The sequence below is a fragment of the Chaetura pelagica genome, unplaced genomic scaffold (genome assembly GCF_000747805.2).
Source record: "Chaetura pelagica isolate M959 unplaced genomic scaffold, ChaPel_1.0 scaffold696, whole genome shotgun sequence".
NCBI lineage: Eukaryota > Metazoa > Chordata > Aves > Apodiformes > Apodidae > Chaetura > Chaetura pelagica.
The window spans coordinates 143,022-160,734 of record NW_009953639.1 but is presented as its reverse complement, the minus strand read 5'-3'; the positions used below and the strand labels follow the sequence as shown (position 1 = coordinate 160,734).

The following is a 17,713-nucleotide window of genomic DNA, read 5'->3' as shown; positions in this document are numbered from 1 at the left end:
GGGCCCCTCAGGACAAGAAGGACATGGAGGGGCTGGAGTGTGTCCAGAGAAAGGCAAGGGAGCTGGGGAAGGGGCTGGAGCACAAGTGTGAGCAGGAGCAGCTGAGGGAGCTGGGGGTGTCCAGCCTGGAGCAAAGGAGCTGAGGGGAGACCTGCTGGCTCTGCAGCTGCTGAGAGGAGGTTGGAGCCAGGGGGGTCGGGCTCTGCTCCCCAGGAACAAGGGGTGGGACAAGAGGGAACGGCCTCAAGTTGTGCCAGGGGAGGTGGAGGTTGGATCTGGGGAACAATTTCTTCCTGGAAAGGGCTGTCAGGGCCTGGCCCAGGCTGCCCAGGGCAGGGGGGGAGTCCCCATCCCTGGAGGGGTTTCCAAGCCCTGTAGATGTGGTGCTGAGGGACATGGGGCAGGGGTGGCCTTGGCAGGGCTGGGTGAAGGGTTGGACCTGGTGATCTGAAAGGTCTTTTCCAACCAAAACAATTCCATGACTTTGATGTCCCCCTGTGCTCCCAGCAGCTTCCATCTCTCCCTTCCTGCCGAGGCTGCTCTGTCCTCCAGGACAGGACCTGTGGGGAAGCTGGTGTGTCCTCGGGGAGCCCTTCCCTGCAGTTCCCCCCAAAACCCTGGATCTTGCCACTTCCCCCACCTGCAACACAACCAGACCAGCCACACAGTCGGGTTTTTAAAACGGGGCCTTTCTCCATTTTATTTTTGCCCAATAAAAACCCTTCACAGTCAGGTGGAGATGAGAGAGATAGGTATACATATGGACCTTCAGCTGTCCTCATATCTATACATACCTCTGCACACACAGATTCAGAGATTCACTGTAGAAAACAGCAGAACCAGCAGCTCTTCCCGCCTCAACAACCCCATGGAAACACACAGATGGACTGAGCAGTAGGTTGGGAAGCAGGGTTTCCTTCTCAGTGGGAATTCCCCCACCCTTGGCTGCACCAAAGCCCCGGAACCCCTTTTATTTTCCCACCTCTTGTGCTTCAAACACACGGACTGGGGGCCAAGTGGGGACAACGGGTGCTCGGAAGCGACGAGCGGGTTGGAGAGACACCCAAGTTTGTTTTTATTAAATATTTTATTTTTTTAAAGGATATATATCTAGATATATATAATTTTTAATTCGTTTTCCTTCTTTTTTAATTTATTTTTCTGTGGTTTTTTTTTTTTTTTCTTGCAAAGACTCTTTTCAGCTCAGTTCAGAGAACCAGCAACAGTCGACGCGGTGACGGAACAGTAACAGAGTCAAGATCAGAACACTTCAGGTTTGGATTCACAGTAAGAGCAGAGAGAGGCTGAGGCATCAAGGAAGGAACAAGAGGAAAAAAAAATAATAAAAGCACAAGGCCGGGGTGGAATTTACAGTTGGGAAGGTCCAACACCTGGGGTGAAGGGTGTGATGCAGAGGTTTCTACCCAGGGTCGTGCCCGGGGGTCGGTGGAGCTCTGGCTGCTCCTCCACAGAGTGTTTATTGCTGGTGAGATCAGACAGCAGGCTTGTCCTCCCACAGGGGCTGCCCCCACCTGACATTCTCCCACGGGGGAGCTGGGTTTTTTTGGGGGAGGGCACACACCCCTCTGGGTCTGCTGGAGAAGGGGGAGCAGAAGACGGGGCGACTGAGCGACGACGTGCGTGGATTTTTGGGACGAGGAGACTCCTCCCCAGTGTCCTGCCCGGGGCAAGGCAAAGGCCAAGAGGGGGTTCCTCTCAGCTCACAGCGTTTACCAGGTCCGAGTGAGTGCAAACGAAGAGACCTTGGAGGAGCTCCAGCCCTGGGCTGGGCTCTGCGGGGACACGGCTGTGCGGGGAGGGACTGCATAGACACACGGGTCAGTTGTGCAGCATTTTTTGGGGTTGTTTTTCACACCGGCGGTGGGAAAGACTTCTGCACCAGTGGAGGGGCTCTGCCTGCACGCCCTGTGCTCCCTTCAGCTGCTGGGAGGGAACCCACCCTGGGGGAAGAGAGGGTCTTCCCCTCTGAGAGGGCTCCTGGGACAGCCTGGCTCCCAGGAGCTGCAGAACCAGTGCCATGGACACCCCACTGGTGTCTGGCTGTCCCCAAACCAGACTCTGTGAGCTCAAGGGACCCAGTAGCTCCCAGGGCTTTGAGCTAATGGAGAAGACCTGCTGCATGGATCCAGGAAGTCAGGGCATGGGCACCAGACTGGGGACCCAGACTGATGTCCTGCTGGATATGGGCAGCTTTGGGCTCCCTGGGTGGATGAACACCACCAAGCTCAAACCACTGGTGACTATTTGGAGCCAGACTGGACCTCACCTCCCTTTCCAAAGGAGGAGAGCCCAGAGCTGGAGCTAGGAAGGTATTCATGAGAACATTGTCTTGTCTGCAGGTATCAGAGTTGGGAATAGTCTCTAGAAAAACCTATTGCTTTGGGACAGAAAGGCAAGACTTTCTGCCTGAGAAAACAGGTCTGGGAAGGAGCCATGGAAACCCAACCCCGGGTGCCAGAGGTTGTCTCAGGCTCCAGACCTGACACCATCCCCTTCATTGGGAGAACCAGGGAGGAGGAGGTTTATCCTGGAAATGCAGAAGCTCCTTTCTGGTGTTGCCAGCAGTTGCACTGCCAGCATGGAACACCTTGTTGGGAAGCCACCATCTGCAAACAGCTGGATATGATCCCAACGCCTCGATGCTCTGGGGAGCAGGTGACATGGGTGCTGCATGTCCCTGCAGACCAGGGATGCTCATCCACCCCTCACAGCCCTGTCTTTCCAGAGGGTGGAAGGACCAGGGAAGCCCCAGAGCTGGCTGGGTGTGGTGTTGTGCTGGTGGGAAGCCTCACAAAGTGATCTCAAGTGATTGGAAGCCATGGGGATGCTCTTCAGCAAGAAGCTAGAGTGCTCTTGGAGGTAAAGCAGGGCCAACCTACCTGACCTGGGAATGACAGGAGGAAGAGGTGAAGATCAGCAGTCTAGAAAGCTCCTCTGAGGGCAGGGTCAGGACGTGCCACTGTCAGTGGTGCCTTTGGGCTTCAGCTCTGGCTTGTTCAGATGTAGCTCTGTGAGCACTGGGAGAGGCACTGCCTGCTCCTGGGACAGCAGGGGTGGTGATGATCTAAAAGGAGGCAGGGGACTCTGGAGAGCTGGGGTAGAGGAGTAGCAGGACACAGGCAACACGAGGAGCAGATCTCCAGCATGGGGTCTTGATGAAAAGGAACCCTAGGAAGTGGCCTTCAAGGCTGAGGCTGAGTAATGACAAGCAGGACCTGCTGCCACCCAGGGCAGCAGTGAGAGCTGTCCTGCATGTCCTGGTCTGGGTAGGAAGGGAGCAGAGCAGGCTTAGCACAGCTGGGGAGCAGAGGTGTGGTGGAGGGGTGTTGTGTGCTGGAGGCCAGACCCACCCCAGCACCCATCTCCACTGGAGGAGCACAGGTCTCCCACTTGCCAAGGCTGGGACCAGGTTCAGGAGCCTTCACTTCAGGCTCAGGTGGGCAGAGATGCTTTCACCACCACAGGCAGGAGAAGCAAAGACTATGGTACCTGGACCTTAGAAGATGGTTCTCTGGAAAGGAAGGTGCTGAGGGTGCCCTGGGGTGAGGTGGGGAGAGGACACCAAGGGGGCAGCCAGCAGGGCCCCCAGCTCCCAGGATACACATTTTCCTGGTCAGTGCACACTGAGCCAGAACAAGCCCTGGACCCTGTAGCAACATCTGCTGCTAAAGTAGAGGAGACCTGTGGCCCTGCAGGCAAGTGCCATGGCTTGGCATGCATCCTGTCACCTCCCCAAGAGAAAAGGGGAATTGCATCCACCCATCCATCCTAATCTCCTGGGAGAAAGCCTCTGGTCCACACTCTGCCTGGGTGGTGCATGGAGCTAGTTGGCATGGCCATGGAACATACTGGTGAAACCAACTGGGGACAATCAGCTCACCCAGGAACTCCTTTCTACCCTGTCCTATCTAGCACAGGGAAGACCCCTCATGGCCCTGCAGATGTTCCCAGGTGGGATTCAGGGAAATCCAAGCCCTCTCCTGTCCTCTGCCAGCTCTTGTTTGCTCTTCCCAGCCCATGCCAGCCTTGTCCCTCCCCAGGGAAGTGGGGAGGCAGCTCTAGGCATGCAGTCCAATGCCCTACTGAGATCTTTGGTCATGTTGCTCATGAGCTCGGTATCTTGAGCAAGCTATAAAGTGCCACTGTGAGGGGTGGGAGTGGGGGCTTGGTCCTTTCCATGGGTAGACCTCATGGGCAGCAGGCTGAAGGAGGGAACTGCTGGGAGCCACTGTCTGCAAGGGGTTTTGGGGGGAAGATGAGGATGGGCAGAGGGGACTTCAGCCTTAACCTGGCAAATCCTGCCTAAGATGACCCCAAGCATTGAAGCAGGACATAGTGAGACTCAGATTTGCCCAGAGAAGCTGTGGCTGCCCCATCCCTGGCAGTGTTGAAGGGCAGGTTGGATGGGGCTTGGAGCAACCTGGGCTGGTGGGAGGTGTCCCTGCCCATGCAGGGGGGTTGGATCTAGATCTTGAAAGTCCCTTCCAACACAAACCAGTCTGGGATTCTGTGATACCAGATGGCTCTGTTGGAGTGGATTTCCTCCCTGGGAGGTGCTGAGCTCCCCCATTCCCCCAGCAGGCAGCAGAAGCTCAGGGGTGCTGAGCACCCTCACGTCGCTCGAGCGCAGCAGCTGCCGAACGTCCCGCTCACCCAGAGAGGAGCCACAGAGCTTTGGTGTCTCTTCATTTAATCATGGCATGGACACAGCTGGGCTGGTTGTTTACATCCAAGCACACTTGTCTCCAGATAACGTAGCAACAACCCCGTTCCTGCTTTGAGGGTGGAAGCTTGGAGGGGAATCTCCCTCCGGCAGCAGGAGTGGGGCAGCTGGGGCCAGCACAGGGAGGCAGCAGCTGAGTGGGACTCACCTGTGCCTGTGTGGGGCACAGCAAAGTGTGATGGTTGTGGCATTCACAGCCGGGGTGGGACAGGGTGGTGGCTGGGTGAGGAGAACTAGCCCAGCCAGGTTGGCACCTCAGTGACAGCAGCCAACCTGGAAATGATGGTGGAGCCACACAACTGCGCAGGCAGCAAGTGGTAAGAGGAGCTGCTTAGACCTTTCCTGGCACCAGGGTAGCTTCCTTAGCCCAGATCCTCAGGGGTGGAAGTTGCTGGAGCTGATCAGTGTCCTCTCTTTGCTGACATAATGACCATATGGACATGCCTGGAACATGACTCGGTTGCCTGCACAGGGGTGATGTGCCACTAGAGATGCTCCAGGTCTTCCCACCACTGGCTTGGCTCTCCCATAGGTCTTAAGATCATATTGGCCAGCCCCACATACCAGGTACCCCAGAGCATCTCTAGTGTTCCTGGACCCCATGTGTGGTCAACTGAGCTGGTCACCACGGCTTTTACTGTTGGCCAATGGCAAGTTAGAGATGACTTGTTGTTTCAGTGGAGACACTAACCATGTGCAAGGTTGTTGAGGGCAGTACTTGAAGAATTGAACGTGGACCAGTATGTCACACTGGATCCCATCAGCTCCAGAGCTGGCTGAGAAAGGTGGAGGAGACAGGGGGGTTAGGGCCAAGCCCAAACTCTGAGGTGAGTTTCATGGGACAGAAACATTTCATCAGCCCTGTCTGAGCCTCCAGGAGACAAGGTGTCAACCTCCTTGGCCGTTCTCAGGATATGTCATCAGAACACCAGTCTGGTACCCCTTGGATATCTTGCTCAAGGGTTAAGGACCCAAGGGCCTCAATGCAGACCAAACTTGTGCTGGGAGACTTCATCCCAGCAGCAGATAGAAGTGTTAAGGTCTAGAAAGAGCTGGGTTAGCTCCCTTCTGGGCCACAGCTGGAACCCAGGTGGTCCCACCATCGCTTCGCTCCGTCTCTGCTGAGCAAAGTGTGGTCATCTCAGAGAGAGACTGGTTACCAGCATGTGGCCACACAGTGCTAGCACGTGGAGAGGACATGATGGGAAGCAGTGCTTCCAGTTCTGGATAGGATTCCTGAAGAGCAGGACTCCCTCTTGGCAGTTTGGCTGGGGCACTTGATGTCACTGTAACACAGATGGTTTCTGCAGGACAGCTGAGTGCTTGGGGGCTGCTGGGCAAATCCCAAGAGAGGGAAAAGCACCATCAGGAGCACACATCTTAATGGGTGTCTGCAAGGCTCTTCATCATCCAGAGAATGGCCACAATCGAGGTTACTCAGATCTGGATTGAAACTCTAGATCGAAGTGATGCAGTGAAGAAGGTGAATGGAATGTAGGCACCTCTCCTCCTCCCAGGTGAAAAATCTCTCCTGGCCACTCCTCCTCCATCCCAAGGAGCTTAGCAGTCCCTCATGGATGCACTGTGAGACCACTGAGTCCCTGGACAGCCCAGCAGTCTCCCGCATCCAGACAAGCCCATATGCCTCCAGGTGTCACTGGGTCCATCAGGACACACTCCTTCCTGACACCACGACAACAAAGATCTGGGAGAAAGATGATGAAGCAGACCTGGAGATCTTGGCTGATGTGGGGAGGCCAGACAAGCCCCTGCTTCTCCTGCCTGTGGATTAGCAAGGAGCTCTGGTGAAAGGTGTCCCACAGGATGATGCTGGTGTCCATTCCTCTTGAGTGCTAGCACAGCTGGGCATTGTGGTGTACATCTCCTCAGCAGCCCATCCTTGAAACTCAGTCACTCTGGATGTTCTTGAGCCACTGACTGAAACACTGGCTTCCTCCATGATTAGTGGGAAACCAACCTCAACGTCCCTGGGGCCAGAAGAAACACAGGTGGAAGTGACCCTCCAGGTTATTGGACCCAAAGGTGGTGAGGGTACTTGGTGTTGGGTTTGCTTTTCATGTGGTGGCCTCAGAAACACCGTGTGACCATCTGAGACTGAGCCTCTTGCAGCTTCTCCGTGCTTTGCCCTTTAGCCCAAGGACTGCAAAGCTCTTCACAAGCACTCTTTGCTTTGGGAAAGAAGGCAGGGTGGGTTTGTCTGATGTGGAAAGAGAGGCACAGGAAGCTGAGATGACACAAGACACCAAATCTCCGACCCTGATCTTGTGGGATGTTTGACTCCATCTCGAAGGCCCAGTGTATGGAATGGAGGAAGCTCTAGGATTTGCTTGGCCACGTTTATGCAGCACATGTGGGTATCTCCCTTGGCGTGGCAAAGTCTTCTGCTGGGTGACATGGGAAGGCAGCTGCAGTCCCTCCTTGGTGGGGTGCACGGGCTGATGATGTCCAAGAGCACTGGAGAGTCTGCAGGATTCATAGTGGGACTCATCTCCACACCCTTCAGGGGTCAGACCTCACCTAGCGCCCCTTTCTGTGGCTGGTCCTGGGAGTGGGGCTTAGCCTCAGGTGCCCAAGTGTTTTTCAGGCTGGTGGCTTCCTCCAGCTCCAAAGGCACAAGCAGAAGCAGTGGGAAAAGCCAGGTCTCCTCAACTAGGGTCTTGAAAAGCTCTGGTCTCATCACACATCTCCATTTCCTGTGGCTCCAGGGATTGCTGCCAGCCACCAACAGCTCCTGCCCACAGTCTGTGGACCTTGGCTGGAGGTTGGTGGGATTAGCCAGAGTGTTCTCTCTCCTGCCCAGCCTCTTTGCTCAGTTTGAAGCTCACCATGATAACGTTTGGTCCCGACTCGAAGGCCAGATGTGGTGATGGAGAGGAGGAAAGTTCTGTGGAAGCAAACATGGAAAGCGAGTTGCTGCAGGGCTTTTGGTTGGAAGGTCTTCAGCCCCTTAGCACCCGGAGGTTCTTCCTTGGTATGCAGGTGAAACATGATCTGGCCAAACTCTCCCTGGAGTCACCTCACAGACATCCCAAGACACCCCAGTGCTAATTCTAGCTTTGTTCTTCTAGCTGCTCCCAAAGAGCCCCATTTCCCACTTTGCCTTGATCCTTCGGCCACGGCTCAGTCAGCGCAAACACCGCTTGGCAACATTTCTGAACTCTTTGCTGTCGTTCATGGTAAAAAAGTGTCTGGGGGAAAAGGAAGAGCCAGACCCACCTTGGCCACCTTTGAAAACTGACTGCTGGTTTCTGATGCCTGTGCCATGCACAGTGACTGAGACATGGGATTTGGTTCTTAGTCTGCCAGGGGACAAGCACTTGCGTGATGTTACCGGAGCTTTTTCCCTTCCTCTCTCTGCTTTCATGCTCAGAATTAGTAGCTGAGTATTTTTTTTAAGCTGGGCCTGTGTTATGTCTGTCTCTGGAATGTGTGATACCCCTTGGGCTCACCCTGGGTGGTGTCTGAAGTGGCTGCAACTGGAGGCAGATGGTCTCTCCATTGCAATCTGGTGGTAACGCTGGTAGGTACCTGCTGAGGTTCCTGAGTGATGCCATTTCTGAAGCAGACCCTGGACCAGCAGAGCTCACCAAAGCATCACTCATTTGGGGATGGGGTGGCACACTTGCCCATTGTTGGGGCAAATTGCTGAAGCTTGAGTTTGCATAAGCATCCCACTGGTTTGGAGGCTTCCCCAGACCTTGCTTCCATTGACTTTGGGCTCTTGGGAAGGGAAACCAGCTTGGATTTCCAAGCCTTTTTTTTTTTGTCATGCTGTAGCCAGCGTGAGTATATGGTAAGAAGAGAGGGACCAAGGCAGAGGTGGGAGGGTATTTCTGCTCCCAGGGTTGGTCACAACCCAGGGGAGAAGTGGAACTGCAGAAGGAAACCACAGCGAAATGAAAACGCAGCATCTGTCGAGCTCTGCTGAGCCTCCAAAGAGGCTCCTGCTGGGTGATCATTCCTTGTTGGCTTCTGTTCCCAAGGCAGGCTCATCCTGCTCCTCAGCGATGTCCTAACCTCTTGCAACCATGGCAAGAGGGAGTCATCTGTTAGAGATATGTCTGGTTTCACTGAAATCAGTGGCCAAACTCCCACTGACTTCACTAAGACCACCGTCTAGACAGGATACTTGATGCAGAACACGGAGTCTGCTCATCAGCTCGAGAGCTTTGCTCCATTAGCCAATGTGGCTAAAAATGCTCTGGAAAAAAATAAAATAACAACCAACCAACCAAACCCAAAACCAAATCTGCCACTTTGAACTGTTTTGCTGCACGTAAGTGCTTGGAAAACCAAAGAAACCAACCCCAACCCTCCAAAACAACCAACCGAAGAGGGGGTGAATTGCAGGAGAGGGGGTGGCAGATTCCAGAAGAGCCAGCTGACCCTCGCCAGCTGTACCAGGATAAGAAAACAAACCAAGGGAGGTGTCACATTGTCGATAGAAAACCAACGCACATCCACGGTTATTGTACCTACAGAGCACAGAAGTATGAAGGGTGGTGGAGCTGGGTGTGAGCAGGGTCACACTTCTCCTCCCGGAGCGCTTCTGCCGTCGGAAGATCACTGGCTTGAGTAGGTAGTACACCCCCAGCCATAAAAACAAAAACACCCACGTGACGTCGTGTTTTCCCGGGTCCCACCTCAGATCTCGGTGGACTCTATTCGCTCCAGCCTGGAGGGGGTCCATGTCTTTTTCTCCTCGGTGTGCGGGGGGCTGGTGGCCTTGGTGTTCATCTCGTTCACCTTGTGTTCCAGGAGCTGGTTCTTCTGGTACATCTCCACGTAGTTCAGCTGCAGCTGCTTCTGGTACTTGATGACTTTCTCCTTCTCCTCCTGCCACGTGCGCCTCTCCTCCTCGAAGTCCATCACCTGCTGCTCCCGCTGCTGCCTCACCAGCTTCAGCTCCACCTGCAGCCTCTCCACCTCCTTCCGCAGCGCGCTCGCGCCGTCCTCGCTCTGCCGCTGCATCTTGGCTTCGTCGCTCTCGCAGGCCAGGGGGTCCCTCAGCTTCTCACCCAGCTCCCCACCAAAAGGACCCCCAGGTCCCATGCTGGCAATCGTCCGCTTCAGGCTGGACACCTCCAGCTCACAGTGGTTCAGTTTCTCCCTCAGCACCTGCACCTCGCCCATCTTCCGCTGCAGCTCGCCCTCGCAGATCTCCAGGTTGACGCTCTTGGAGCTGTAGGAGTCCTTCAGGGTGAGGATCTGCTCCTCCTTCTCCCTCAGGAAGTTCTTGCCTTCCTTCAGCTGCGTCCTCAGCCCCACGATCTCGTTCAGCTTCTGGGAGACGTCTGCCTGGGAGTCCTTCAGCTGCTGCTTGAGCAGGGAGATCTCGCCCGCCTTCTGGCACACCTGTGGGGAGAGCATCCCTGAGGCAGGAGGAAGGCAGGGAGCAGCCACCACCACTGCTTGTCCCCTGTGCTGCCTAGGAAACCTCTGCGAGGCCCCACGTGGGCAGGAGGCTCAGGTGATGGAGGGGACAACCAGTGGCAGTGCTCAAGGACAGAGCTCCAGCCTTCACCAGGACCCAGCCCGTGCCAAAGGCACAGAGGTTGTGGTTTTTCCTGGTTCTCAGTGACCTGATGCTGTTCCCAGCTGGAGTTGACCAAACAGCTCAGCGCTGTGGTCCTCACCAGTGGACACCAGTGCTTCCCTCCCTGTGTTCATCTTAGCTAACCACAAGCCTGTGGTGCTTGACCCTGAACCCTCTGCACTCAGCAGGAGTTTTCCCACTGACCTCAGTGGGATCTGGACCTTGAACAAGCCTGAGACAGAAACATCTCAGACCCACACAGACTACTCGGGTTCTCCTGAGCACTGGGAGATGTACAACATGCAGGGACAGCTGACCTTTCTCACTTATCCTATGACACTTTCCTCCCCAAAGACTCCTGAAGAGCCCAGTTGACTAAATTTTAGGATTCCCTTCACCGGGGACAGCCCAGGGACTTGTAGCTTTTTAATGAAGAGTGACAGCCCCTCTGCCAAAGGTGAAGGAGAGAGTTGCAACCTGTCCTTGCAGAAGTGGGATGACCATGCACTGGAGTTTCAGGTCTCATCCTGCCTGGCTCAGGTTTCACCCACTCAATAGGACACTTCTCTGTGCCTGTGTAGTCCACCGAAGGTGACAGTTGCATCAATAGCTGGGGGCATTGGAAGTCAACCATAAAAATGACCAAACCCTCATTTTCCCACGACCATTTTCAGGGCTCTGCACTGGCAGTTCTGACCTGTCTCCTGTGGACATTTGCAGAGACAAACAGTCCCTACCTGTACTGGCAGGAATCTGGGCTGGGCAGCAGTACCAAGGAAACATCAGTGATCAGAGAGGACAGGCATAGTTAAAAACAGACTTGGTAGCCACCTCCATGCTGGGCTGGCCCATCCTCCTTAACCTCCTGTCTCTTGTCACACATGAAATGTGTGGCCTTTCCTCCCTCCTGTGGTGCCTGCAAGGTCCCTTGCTGCTCTGCTCCACTGGGGTCAGTGCTCCTCTCCACTCCCTGCATTGCAACTTCCACCTTTTTCTGCTGGAGAGGACTTGCCTGGAGCATAAAGTCGAGCAGGACCTCGAAGCCCAGCTATCAGCACAGCCCAGTGCTCACCACAAGTGGCTGAAGAGTGAGGAGATAGACCCAGTCACTTCCTACTGGGCTCAGCTTTCCCTGGAGCTGACAGCTGTGCTGGTTCCCTGTGCAGACCTGACTCTGTGAGTACCCACACCAGCACTTGTCTGCAGCAGATGCAACCCCCAGCACGCTGGTTTAGCTGTAGGTAGAGTGATGTAGTTACTGCCTAGCTTGAGAAATGCACCATTTACTGGAAGTGCTCTCTGTGGGCCAGCTCTTCCCCAGAGGCAGAGAAATACATGATGAAGAACGGCTTGGATAGGGATCAATTTACAGATTAAACACTCAGATTTAGGCCTCTAATTGGGTGCTCTGGAGATCTAGCAAATACAGTCCATGGAGCCTGGAGAGCAAGTCAGCAAGTGCAGGTGTCTGCAAACCTTAGGTGTCTTGAGGGACCTTGGACAAGGGCAGGGAGTAAAGGGATGAGGAGTAATGGATTAAAACTGGAAGGGTGAAGATTGACTTGAGATATTAGGGAAAAATTCCTTAGTGTGAGGGTAGTGAGACCCTGGCCCAGGTTGCCCAGGGAAGCTGTGGCTGCCCCATCCCTGGCAGTGTTGAAGGGCAGGTTGGATGGGGCTTGGAGCAACCTGGGCTGGTGGGAGGTGTCCCTGCCCATGCAGGGGGGTTGGAACTAGATGATCTGTAAGGTCCTTCCAAGCCAAACTGTTCTGTAATCCTAGGGTTGAGCCACAAGCTGAATTCCTGCCTTTACATCACTACCACTGGATCAGCTGTTGCAGATGGAACTACAGCAGTGAAGCAAATAATCAAAAACCCATCTGCAGTTTTACTGGTGCAAAATGCAAGAATTTTCCAGACCTAACTTGTTAGAAGGCACAATAGCCCTGGGCAGAGAGCCCCTGGCTGAAGGAGTCATCATGTGGGGAAAATGCAGTTGGCTTGTTCTGGGCTGTAACTTGCAGAGATTTTACAGCAAACCTCTAATAAGCTCTGCTGAACATCTGCAAATAGCACATTTCAGAGCCTAATTAACCCCAGCTTCATTGACTTTCCATCAGGATTAGGAGAATCGGGTCGTCCTGGTTCTAGAACTACATTTTGCCTCTGTACTCTTAATACATTTCAAGTTTTTTAGCCAGTCCATGGAAGGATTAAAATTCTTCACATGATCGAGCTGGAAAAAAAAACAATGTTAGCACTGGCTATACAAACAGACTTGGATAAAATGTTCTAATAATAGAAAGAGTAGGGAAAAAAAAAATAGGTAGGACTGGAAAGGGAGAACTAGAAAGAGGAATTTGCCTTTCAGCCTTTTGAGATGAGCTTATTAGCAACTGCAAACAGTGTTACAATGGAAGGCATGAGGCAGATTTGGCTGTCGGGGTCACTCTGAGCTCACTTGCTTTCTATCTTCACTAAAAAAAAAGAAAATCAAATATTTAAAAAGTGGCTTCGAGGTTTGCCTAGACACAGATGTTAGAAGAATTTAATTAAAATAGACTTAAACCCTTTTTTTTTTTTTTTGGGGGGGGGGAGGGGGAATGGGGGGTGGGTTAGGCACAAGTACCTGTATGGAAAGGCCTGTGTTCACCGAGGCTGGATTCCAACGTCGGGGGGACCTCGCTGGGAAGCCAGATTATTAAGCAGCACAGGAGGTGGGTGTGCAGAGAAAAATGCACTCAGCTTCCTCCCAAACTATGGGTTTTGGGGCTCAGAGAAACCAAGAGGTGGCTTATGGCATTAGCCATTGTCTCTGAGGTCCACTTAGGGCACATGGGAAGTATTTTTGGCTATCAAAACCCTCAGTGAATACCTCACTCGAGGTGTCCTGCGAGGCTCTTACCTCCCACTTGGTCTCTTCTATCTTGGGGAGAAACTCAGCCTGTTCCTTCTTGAAAGCCACGAACTTCTTCTCCAGCTCCTCCCGTTGCTGCAGGAGCTGCCCCATGTCATCTTGGAGCTTCTTTTTCTCTTGCTGGAGCTTGAAGATCTGGAGCTGCAAGGCCTGCTGAGCCCGCTGCGCCTTTTTGGAGACCTGCTGCAACTTGTTGGCATAGTTCTGCCTCAGGTCCTCCATCTCCCTCTCCCAGATCTTCTGCTTCTCCTCAAACACCTGGAAGATCGCCGCCTCGCTCTTGTCCAGGTTCCTCCTCATCTGCAGCACCTCCTGCTCCTTCTCCCACAGCCGGTCTTCCAGGTCCTGGATGATGTCGTCGGTGGAAGGCGAGTGGAAAGGCAGGGTCTCGTTGAGGTGGTTCAGCCTGCTGAAGGAGGAGGTGCTCTTGCTGGAGGAGCGCCCGCTGTCTGAGGTAGATATCCCGTTGTAGCCCGCGATGCTCTTCTCCGCGTAGCTCGTCCCGATGCGGTTGATGTGGCTGGTGGAGGCGCTCATGGGCCCCACGTGCTGGCTGTAGCCCGTCCCGTAGGTGGGCAGGCTGGTCAACGAGTTACGGCCCGAATCTGAGAGGCCACCCCCTGGGTTGGTAGTCCTGTTAAGGCTGCTCTTCTCCAGCCCGCTTTTGGGGGCGGACGGGCTATTGCTGTTGGCGTGGTTCAAGCTCTTCCTGTTCTCTGTCACCCCGTTGCTCTGTGGCAGGCAGAGGTTCTGCATGGAATGGAAGTTTTTAGGAACTACTGGTTTAAAGGCTGAGGGTCTAACTAAGGGCTCATTGCTCTGCAAAAAGGAAAAAGGACCACGCATCAAACATAGCAGAAAGGTTGGGAACAACACACAAAAGAGACACGTCGGCGCGGGCTGGTGGAGCTGGGGAGTCTTGGGCTGGCTCCGTGTTTCTCAGCCTTGTTGCACCCTGGGCCCTTTGGGATTTAGCAGAGAATCATGGAATGGTTTGGGTTGGAAGGGACCTTCAAGATCATCCAGTTCCAACCCCCTGCATGGGCAGGGACACCTCCCACCAGCCCAGGTTGCTCCAAGCCCCATCCAACCTGCCCTTCAACACTGCGAGGGATGGGGCAGCCACAGCTTCCCTGGGCAACCTGGGCCAGGCTCTCACAAGGGATGAGGAACCTGTGGTCACTCACATGAGGGATATGTTGTCATTCATGTGGCAACGCTTTGGCTTCCCTCGCCCCTACTGGAAAAACAAGTCTTGACTCACCCCAAATCTGTGTGATTTTTCCCTAGAATACTCCTTAGCTTCTTTTAGTGTTCTTGGCAAGAAGGAGGGCTGCCACCTGCCTACCAGGTCTGATGGAAGCAACTTTTTGGTTTTGAAAGGTTGTATTTTGAAGGACTTCTTGTCCTTAGGGTGCATCTCCCTTGCTCTGGAAGCTGAACTGAACTCTTGGGTTAGCAGCTGTTCTGTCCCAGGAGCTTCGTGCTTCCCTCCCCTTGGCAGTGATCTCTGCCCTGTGTGGACCATGTCCTGCTTGGACTTGGACAGGGATAAGTGGGAGCTGTGAGCCCAGCAGTGACACTGGGCAAGAAACTTGTTGGAGCTGCTCTTCATGTGAACATTTGTTTCTCCTGCAGCTCTAAGCAAAGCTGGGGGGAGAATGGTTGGCAGCTGTGAGGGATTTGGAAAGGATTTCAAAGCTTTGCACATTCCCCAACCCGTGAATGCACCTATGGAAATAAAATTTTGCTCAAAATGGGATTGATTCTCTCCTTCTGCAGGTTGGGCTTCAGGTGAAAATTAACCCAGAGGAATATAGATTAGGGGTGGACCTTCTGGAAAGCAGTTCTGAGGAGAAGGATCTGGGAGTCCTGGTAGACAGCGAACTGTCCATGAGCCAGCAGTGTGCCCTGGTGCCCAGAGGGCCAGTGGAATCCTGGGGTGCATAAGGAAGAGTGTGGCCAGCAGGTCAAGGGAGGTCATTCTCCCCCTCTGCTCTGCCCTGGTGAGGCCACATCTGGAGAACTGGGACCAGTTCTGGGCTCCCCAGTTCAAGAGAGACAGGAACTGATGGAGAGAGTCCAGGGAGGGCAACAAAGCTGACTGGGGGATTAGAGCATTTCCCTGATGAGGAAAGGCTGAGAACTGAGGCTGTTCAGCCTGGAGAAGAGAAGGCTGAGGACAGACCTTATCAATGCCTACAGGTATCTCAGGGTGGGTGCAGGAGGATGGAGCCAGACTCTGCTCAGCAGTGCCCAGGGACAGGAGGAGGGGCAATGGGCACAAGCTGGAACATGGGAAGTGCCATGGAAATATAAGGGAAAACTTTAGGGTGAGGGTGAGAGAGCCCTGGGACAGGCTGCCCAGGGAGGGTGTGGAGTCTCCTCTGGAGATGTTCAAGGCCCCCTGGATGCAGCCCTGGGTTATGGGCTCTAGGGGATCCTGCTTTAGCAGGGGGGTTGAACTGGATGATCTCTAGATCCCTTCCAACCCTGACAATTCTGTGATTAGCAAAGATGTTTTGAAAATATCTCCCAGGAGAAACATGACAAGCCCTGGTGAGCAGGTGAGGTTGGAGACCAAAATCCTGGCACCTGGCAGGACTGGGATGGACTACAGGGGTGAGTAGATTAACAACCCAGGAGACAAGGCCACCAAGCACTGCAGAAATCATACTGCACAAGGCAGCTTCCCCAGGACACAAATGATGGGAGCTGCTGGAGCAGAGCAGCAGGCTGTGTAACACACTGATGGCTCTGGGGCTCTCTCCTCCAGGCCTGGGAGATGTTTGCTCCCTGAAGCCGAGATGAGCCATTAGGACTGGGCTTGGATGGGTCATAACCCTTACTAGGGTCGTTTTCAAGCCTTGACAACTTGTCACAGAATCACAGAATGGTCAGGGTTGGAAAGGACCTCTGAAGATCATCTAGTTCAGCCCACCTGCCAGAGCAGGTTCATCCAGAGTAGGTTGCACAGGAGGGTGTCCAGGGGAGTTCTGAATGTCTCCAGAAACTGACTCCACAGCCTCCCTGGGCAGCCTTGTTCCAGTGCTCTGCCACCCTCACAGCAAAGAAGTTCCTCCTCATGTTTGGAACTTCCTACGTGCCTTACAAGAAGCACTGGGGTTTTGAGCAGCCCCTTGAAGCTGCTTCCAGGCAACACATTTTGGTGCCCACGGGCTGTTGAGAGTTTGCCTATAAATGGCACAAAACATAAGTGACTCAGATGTTGGACCTACTGGACCATCACACAGCATCTTGGGTAGGTTGGACTATTTTTTTTGGCTGAAATATCTGTAAACTTAAAAGGATCTGGAAACTTGGCTGTGGAAGAGTTGTGGTCATGCCCTTGGGTTTCCTCAAGAACTAACATCCCCCTTTACTCAACCCCCTGGAAGCAGCGGGAGTTGGTACATAACAATGATGCCACCTGCAAGGCAAGAAATAGGATCTGCCAGGATTGCCCGAGGCTTCCTGGCCTCAGAGAGGTACCACGGGTGCTCCAGGAGAGGGTGGGTGGGAGGTCTCACCTGGTCTAGTTTGCCGGAGATGGGCAAGATCTTTGGTGGGTTACTGGGCTCCCGGTACTGGGGGGGAGGCGGCAGGTTCTTCTCGTTGCTGGTGGTGACGTTCCCACAGATGTCCACCTTCACCTTGTCGCTCTTGCGCAGGTCGCCGTTGATGTAGAGGGAATTGGAGACTTTCTCTGTCCTGTAGGTCTTCTCCTCGCCGGAGTAACGGCTGGGGACGTCCCGGCTGGAGAAGCCGTTGCGGGAACCTTCGGGCTGCCGGCCGCCGCTGCCCTGCGTCCGCGTCCCCACGCTCTTCATGGCAAACTCCTGGTCGTTGGCCACGCCGCTGCCCACGCTCCCCATGGCGCCGCCGCGGGAGGGATGGGGTGGAAAAAAAGGGTGGAAGTTCTCCAGGCTGGGGTAGGGCAGGTCACTACCAGCGGGCAGGGCGTCTAGCGTGGCCATGGCAGCGCAGAGGGGAGGTGGAGGCACGGGTCAGTGGCACTGGGAGGGGAAGAGGAGCGGGAGGGGAAAAAGGGACTGTTAGAGGTGTCTTTTATCTACCAAACCCTCTGCAGATCAGCATGGTGCAGGGATGAGCCAGGGTGATGCGAGGTCATGTTTCAGTGTAGGGTGTGCAGCAGGTGATGGGGCTGTGGGTCCTCCCTGTGACCTCCAGTCCCTCCCTTGGAGGAGCAGCGTGCAGTGGTCCTCCCAGTCCCACTCATGTCCGTGCAGAAGAGCTGCCCTTAAGCCTCCCAGTCCAAGGGCTGAGGGTTTCTGTGGGTCTGAGTGGGCACAGCTCTACAGCATCATCAGTTGGACACCACCACTCACAGTTCCCCAGCTTGGATTGTTGCTGCCACTTTTCCCAGGTCTGAGCAACTTTGTGCAGCCCCAGGGATGGAAGGTTTCCAGCCCATGTCCATCCATAGGCCCATACAGTGTGGTCTCTCCAGTGTACCCTTCAGGGATGCCTCAC

At 54.3% G+C, this 17,713-nt stretch overlaps 1 protein-coding gene across 1 annotated transcript; it reads right to left on the bottom strand.

Annotated features, from left to right (window-relative positions):
* Positions 1 to 9,409: 9,409 nt before the first annotated feature.
* Positions 9,410 to 17,196, bottom strand: LOC104390651 (leucine zipper putative tumor suppressor 3). The gene is made up of 3 exons (XM_009999829.1): positions 16,750 to 17,196; positions 13,208 to 14,038; positions 9,410 to 10,120 (listed from the first exon to the last, which is right to left on the bottom strand). The coding sequence occupies exons 1-3, from the start codon at positions 17,194 to 17,196 to the stop codon at positions 9,410 to 9,412; spliced, it is 1,989 nt and encodes a 662-aa protein (XP_009998131.1).
* Between the last annotated feature and the right edge of the window lie 517 nt (positions 17,197 to 17,713).